Here is a 7,550-nt window from a genome sequence, read left to right as displayed (position 1 = left end):
CGGTCCCACTGATACGGATTGGACAAGAGGATAGCGCGTGGTGTAGAGGATCGTGGCGGATACTCAACAATTCTGAGATCTTTTGCACCCGTTTGACGCCCGTTCGATGACAGAAGACGACGCACAGAGCGTTTGTCGCCGTTTTAGGGATGTATGAGCGCAGACAGCGAGATCTGAGGGTCAGTGCGCAAGCAAGCAGGGAGGGGAATCGCATGTCGGTGCGTAATGCAATACACTGTTTGGGTAAGATGTTCTGATGGGGGCCTAGGAAGGTGTGTGTATGATATGACTGGACAGCGGACAGCGAATATGAATACGGTCCCACTGATACGGATTGGACAAGGGGATAGCGTGTAATACGAGGGTGTAGAGGATCGTGGCGAACACCCAACGGTTCTGCTCGCTGAGATCTTTTGCACCCGTTCGATAACAAAAGACGACACACAGAGCGTTTTAGGGTGTATAAGCGCAAACAGCGAGATCTGAGGGTCGGTGTGCAAGCAAGCACGGAGGGGAATTGCGTGTCGGTGCAACCGTTTGGGTGAAAGATTTTGATGGGGGCCTAGGAAGGTGTATAGCTGTCGATGTATGGCACGAAATCGGAGCGGGGGATCGGTTTTTGCGGCGGGTGGCCCAGATGAACCAAACAACCGTGAGTACCAGCGGTGCTAGGTGCAACCTCCGGCCCTCTGCAGGTGTCTCCACGGACAAGCCCCAAATCCTTGCGCAGAATATACAGAACGGCCTGGAGAAACCGTTACTCTATGTAGACGGTGTACTCAGAGGGCTGGGTTGATTGGGGGGATCCCTGTCGTTAACCGTGGTGCACTAGCAATGCGCTAAGCGCCTCCAGTGGATTTCAGTTAAATACAAAGAGTGGTCCTTTTTAATGATATCTATAACAAGATTGGAGGCGAACATAGTGCGTTCTGTTAGGTGCAGGGCTGGGAATGATGCCAACGACGGATTTCGAGCTTACCGAATATGCCACTTATGGCAATAAATAAGAAGTAGAACACCCAAGGAATAGAGGACGGGTCTGTAGTGCAACGTACAGTTATCCTGATGTTGAGGACGTCGATCGACGCGCCTTACCTACAACGACGTTCACGGTATGTGAATGAAACGGCTGGCCCGGCTTTGGCCGAGAGCCCGTTTCGGGGACATGCATACCCCACGATTGAATTGGTTCTCACGGGGATGAAGGTGGTCAAACGGGTCAGTCCAATATCACCACAAAGTGAGGATGTTGCCCTCAATAATGATTCTCCTGTTCCGGAAATTGTTGATGCGTCCAACGTATGTTTTCTACTTGATGACTACCACTGGAGGGCCAACGACTGATTTGGATGCTCAGGATGGCGAAATCCTCGTAATAGGATTTCCACCAATGGAGAATCGGTTCGGTAAGCCTTGTGTCACAAACCCTGCACTCCCACATGGTCTCACCATCTCACCGTCAGACTCCCGAACCGTCGAGTAACTCGATAGCAGGCAAGGACACCAGTGCGTGTGCAGCCAGTGATGGCTTGAACCGGCTCCTCGAGCCCCAATCGGCACGGAGCAGAGCAGCAGACTAAGGGGCCACTCAGCACAGGTTCAATTCCGTCAAGGGGATATAACGCACTGTACTCTTCCTGTATACTGTATTTATACCGTGGAAGGGGCATTATCCATGAAATATGCCCCCATAAACTTCCCACTGCGTGGTTTTCGCGGCATACATTTGTTTATCAAATCCCACTTTCTTGTCGTCTCACGCATGAAACCAATATTTAGTCCTCACCCGTTTGATTCCTATTGCTTAACGCCTTGTTCACTGCTGGGCATCCAGGTATAGAACTTACCTGAACGATGGAACCCGGAACTGCCACGCACTGCGCACCCGTGAATCCCTTTACTGATCCCCAGAGTCGCTGGCGTTCTTCCAGGTGCGGCCTGCACGACGGGGAAAATTTACCAACCGTCCGCCTCGAAATTGTCATCAAAAGGATTCAGTGACCGCCAATTGATAGGATATCAGCAAGCCAGCGGTTGACACGAGGTGGATTGATTGCGATCGGCATCTCATCCGATCGTTTCGATGCACAAAAATCATGTGAAGTTACCAGGAATAGTTCCGACAAAGTGAGACGCTAGCCGGTGACGCCACTTGATACCCGATGTGCTTGCGTCATCAATACATTGTTACCTCATGGCTATTGTTCCATATGGCTTCAAGTGCTTCCTTACCTGAAGAAGAGTGTATTACTGTGACGTACCTCCACCCGACTCCCGATGATTCTTTGCATACACGTCCATCCATACCTATGGGTCACACCTAGTCTTGTTGCTCGCTCTACGTCACCAGCGTTAACCCGGATTCAGGGGAAGCGCTTCTCGGGGAATGAGAAGGCGTTTGCAGGTCCTTATGGTGAGCACATTTCAACCTGTATTATATTCGTCGCACTCGCGGAAACGGCATACTCTTGGAATACTCACGAACTTGCCCCAACCGGCGATAGTTGTTACACAACATCCTGAATGTCTGTCTCCAAATCACTGATTATCAATCGACCAGGACTGCAAAAGGTTGCGCACGCTGGTCCGGCATTATATTCAAGACTTTACGGGAATAAGATGGAAGGACTAATCTCATGCAAAATGCAGTCAACAGAAGGATCTCCCTTTCAGAACTACCGGAGCTACTCCAGGATGAAGGTTTCCTAGACGATCAAGGAGAATTACACTCTGGCCTTCACAATGAATAATTAGCTAGACATTGTGTGGATCTACATTGTTTGGGTTGCTCTAGTCTTTTGATTCAAGGAATCGAATCGAATGTCCTCTCGATAGTCGCCTTCGAAACATATATGTAGAGTCGTTTATACCAGGCCATTTGCGTTTTCCCTTAGCAGTCAACCGTCACCACGTCCTCCGAATGCCGTCCCAGCCATATGTAGGACAACTGGATTAGCACCAGGGTTTTTGCTAGATGTGCAGCGTCGCCCTGAGTAGTGACCTATAAATGAGTAATAACTAGTGAGGGTCGGCTGGCGCGGCAAGCGCCCACTGCTCTTACACTAGGTTTTGTTACATCACGATATTAGCATTCTCCCATAATTTTCTTTTCTTCTTGATTCTTCGATTCAACAGTGCGACTAAACAGCCCCGGGTTTCACTTCAGCATACTCGGAGACAGTCACCTAACACCTTAGGAAAAGCATGTCGAAAGCCGCAGAAAGATAGAACTCGAGCCAGTCGCGAAGCATTACGCCACTAACGTTCTCCCCGATGGGGCGACTAAATAGACAGTGTGGGGCGCGATCGACAATGACTGTTTGATGAGCCCGAGGGCGATGTCTGATAGTCGACTGGAAGTGCGGATCGTGCTCGTAGAGCTTTGGACATCACAAGACAGGGAAAGGGATACATAATTCGAGCACAGAGACGCAAGATACAGAAGGCAGAATCCGGTATGGTGAACGCAGAGACGAAGTCCGCGATCAGGAGAATCACTGAGGTGAATGAGTGGTGCGTCAGCAGTCCTACCCGCGTATCGTTTGATTCGATGGATATTCCATGCAAGCAGTCGAGGTTGCTACAAGGTGGCCCACCACCGCCATGAAAGTCTGGTGCCTCCTCATCGATCACGAAAACACACCTATCAGTTATTTACACCGATCGTTCCTAATTCAGTAGTCTACCGCTATGCCGTCCAACCCCCTCTAACCTGGTCCTTTCCGCAGCTAGTTCTCTCACAATCAACTCACTCTCCCACACCCTCTTCACCGGGGCTCGAAGGCCCACTACAAGAGGGACCGCATGCACCATATCGTATTATGTGTTGAATCGTGTGGGTTGACACCCAATGCTCGAATACAGCCCAACTAGGTTGTTCATCTTTAGGTACAAGCAATTCCCAACTGTTCGACTTAAGGTTGGCATGATGATGTGGCCATACACATTCATCCAGCTCGAATGATTGGCACTTCGTCCATTTTTGATTCTCGTGCCACTCAAGTAAACACCAAGCCAATACACCATTTTTTCTTCCCCTTCCCTCAGTTCACATAGGCTGGACTGAGGTGAGAGATTTTTCTAACGTTTCCAGAACTCCCTAAAATCTTATAAAAATATACTAATCAGTTCGGTTCCGTGAGCGGTCCATGAGTTAGTGGACACGGTCCGTATGGACCTGCAATGCGTATGATTGTGCGCCAGCGATGCGAGCCGTACGTCAATTAAATACATTAATAGTAAATGCAGGAGAGGGTAGCAAGTGAAAAAATGATGTAACGCAACGGAGGCGATGGGGAAGGAGGTGGGAAGCGCGGAGATTCAGTTAAGAACTATGAAAGTAAGAGTAAGCGCGCGTTTAGTGGATAGCGAGAGCAGGGATAACCGTGTGCAGGCCTGAGGAGCGGGGCCAGCACACACGGTTAGAAGCCTCATCGCACTACCGTTAACTTACCAGTTAGACGTTGTAGTACGATTGCGCAGGCAGGTGGGGAGTGGATAAGGTGCGCTATTTATCTCGCTCCCGGATGCAACTTGTCTCTTCCCGCAGCTGGTCTGAGACCAAGTTTGGGCCCGGAGGAGGGTTTCGTCCGTCTTGTTCCATCCGCACTGCGACAGTGCAGAACAAGACGGCCTCCTCTGAGGCACGCGCGGATCCACCTGATTAGTCATGTGAAATGGGATTAAACTGAGACATATCTAGTGCTGACATAATGTAACTATCAATGATACAAAGTTTAAGCTGAGCGCTGGTGAAACGCTGGCCATCATCTTATTCTTGATCGGATGCTGCATATCGGGAACTGAGTCACCATCCAAATAAAGCCACAAACATGCAAGTAAAACCAAGAATGTCAGAGTCACGACACTAGACAAAGGATTTCCGGTGGATTATCCAACAATCTCAATCTCGTGTGTCACAGTGTTTTGCACCTCGATGGCTGGGGGGACCGCTGTCATGGCGTCGTTGACACCAGAGGCAGTTGCAGGACTTTTCCCCTTCATCGCTTGTGATATTTGATCCCTTATCTAAAAGTTTGATTATCGATAATGGATTGGCATGAAGAAGGTAAAGAGAAATTGGAATCACCCTCTCTGGGAGCTGAGAGAAATGAATAGAACGAGCCCTTGTTCGATTGTTCGGTTTCAGTCGTTCTCGAATGATGGACCGCGAGTGGAGGCTGAGTGGTTTTGTTAAGTGGGTTGCTGTCCTCTGTGCCAGGAGTAGGATTAGTGAGGTGAATGACGCACTTTGCAAGTAAGCTAACAGCGTAAACAGCCCCGAGTGACTGGTACAATAGAACCGTTAAAGCGGCCAGTGCCCGGAGTGGTAAAGACGCACCAAAACAAAGGCCATATGAATGAGGTGGTAACCGTAAAATGCGAACTATAAATGAACGCACAGGCCTAAGCAATGACTCTGAATGAAGTGATCCCTTATTACCGCAAACATAACGGTCATTGCCAAGATACTGTCACAAATAGGGTACATTGTGAATTAAACATGGGAACATGCTAGAAAATCACGTACGTTGTGACGACACCCATGTTAATCGCGTACACAGTTAATATGGTAATGGCAGAATCGGTTCTGCGGAGTGATGTGAGGGTATTGAAAGCCTGATTCAGATGTTAACTTACTCCCGGAATCCGGTCCTTTGTCGTGACAAGAAGTACCACATGGACGCGGCGATCAGAGTGTCAACGACCGCTTCGATGAGCAACCAGCTGAGAATTAGCGGTCGAAGCGGGGTAACTGTCTGTTCGATTTGATGTGTGAGATTTCTATGGACAGGAAAGGATAAGTAATGGATGAGACCCGTTTCGTGGCACTCGCTCGTCATGGCACATACGATTTGAGGCAAACAGCTAGGAGATTATTGATGATAAGTGTCGCTCGATTCGCACTACCCACACACTCACCCAATGCGAGTCCTTTGGAAAGATCGATTGAACAATGAGGTCCTTTCCATATATCGTCACGACTCTTACCAAATTGCGCGAGAGTGAGCGTTACCTAGAACCAAACTTGAACATCAGAACTTTGGGTCAAGTGATAGGTGATTGCGAACACACCACCAGGATCGAGAGCCAGGATGAATTGCTCACTTGGATGCGTCGTCAAACACAAACCATCAAGGATGTTATTGGGATCCACCCACGTCGGTAGAGGCGGTATCCATAATACATTTGAACCACCACTGCACAAGTAACCTGAATCGGCACGGATGAAGGAAAGTCACCAATGGAATGGTGAAAACACGGACCGTGGCCATTTGATAAATGGTCGACTCCCTGCAGTACAGAATGAGTGGCGATAAAATCAGAGTGTCGGTAGAACGTTACCAGTCAGTCCGAGTAATTGGGACCCCAAAGTTCCGGATTGTGTTGGTGTAAACTACATATGAAGAAGTGCCTCTAATGAGAGGTTATGAGTCAACGAAGGACTATAAAAGGGACTTGAGGTGTGCTTGCGTCTGAAATCCTTGCAGCAAACTGCGAAGAATGAAAATCAAACCATTGAGCCCCAATTCGTTAACTTCGTGAGCCCTGGCGAGCACTCACATCAGGAAGATGACTATTCCCTTGACCAGTAAGGGATCTGATTTATACCGCTTGAAGTATACTGTACTCACACGACCAACTACCGGCTGAGACGGGCACGTGACTCAGCACGTGATATAAACTGCAAACCAGCCACTCGTTGTGACGTGTGACACCTAACCGGCAGGGGTGCGGAGTTGTCCGAATTATATTACTTATATTGAATTGTTAACTAACGGAAGGCACCTTGAATTTAAAATTTAAAATTTTGAAAGCACTGCCCCCATAAAATTTCTGAGCATCTGTGCATCATCTCATGAATGGTTTTACCCTTGCACACCGCATTGCTTTGTGTACGGATGAGACTATCTCATATAGCGACATCCCAGGTGATTTTATTGGATCCTACTTTCCAGACGGGAACTTGTCTGTCACCGAATTTATCCAGTTTACACTTCCAGTCCTCCAGACAAATTTACAAGGTTCAACCATACACCTCAGCCACCACCCCCCCTCCGTCAATCAACTGTCCGAAAATGATCTCCACACCATAGATTGTCCAACCTACCACTCAATAAAAAACCTCATCTCCGAGCACAACCCCAATGATGACAACCCAGCCTGTTCGGTTCATGTTGGCTCATATTATTTCCCCATCACCATTCTCCATATCTGGGAGGCCTTGCTACAACTATGTGACCTGCAGCAGGTATGGAGAGATGTAGTGGCACACGTCAAGGAGATAGTATGCCACCACCCAGCACACCACAGTGCTATTACAGCAGCACAAAGGCAACTCCTCTCATGCCCCTGGAACAGTAAAGTCCTGGGTTTCTCAAAATCAGTGTTCAGTTCAATTGGAGGCTTGATGCGTCACCTTTCCATGTCCTGCCTTACGACAACTGACATTATGTACCATATCGAACTTCTACGTGACGATCTGGGGAATGGAGGTGTGAAGGCACGGCTATTGAGCCCACTTGAGATCCAGTACCTAACTGGTTGTG

General features: G+C 48.6%; 1 protein-coding gene across 1 annotated transcript; it reads right to left on the bottom strand.

The window, feature by feature from the left end:
• Nucleotides 1–4,890: 4,890 nt before the first annotated feature.
• EI90DRAFT_3022354 (uncharacterized protein) lies at nt 4,891–6,275 on the bottom strand (the record flags this gene model as incomplete). The annotated part of the gene is made up of 8 exons (XM_039057762.1): nt 4,891–5,028; nt 5,342–5,386; nt 5,444–5,471; nt 5,531–5,590; nt 5,641–5,784; nt 5,853–5,868; nt 5,923–6,016; nt 6,162–6,275. The coding sequence occupies 8 exons, from the start codon at nt 6,273–6,275 to the stop codon at nt 4,891–4,893; spliced, it is 639 nt and encodes a 212-aa protein (XP_038908595.1).
• Between the last annotated feature and the right edge of the window lie 1,275 nt (nt 6,276–7,550).

This window comes from Cantharellus anzutake, assembly GCF_015039405.1.
Source record: "Cantharellus anzutake strain C23 chromosome Unknown EI90scaffold_151, whole genome shotgun sequence".
Classification (NCBI taxonomy): Eukaryota; Fungi; Basidiomycota; class Agaricomycetes; order Cantharellales; family Hydnaceae; genus Cantharellus; species Cantharellus anzutake.
This window is presented reverse-complemented; position numbering and strand designations above follow the sequence as displayed.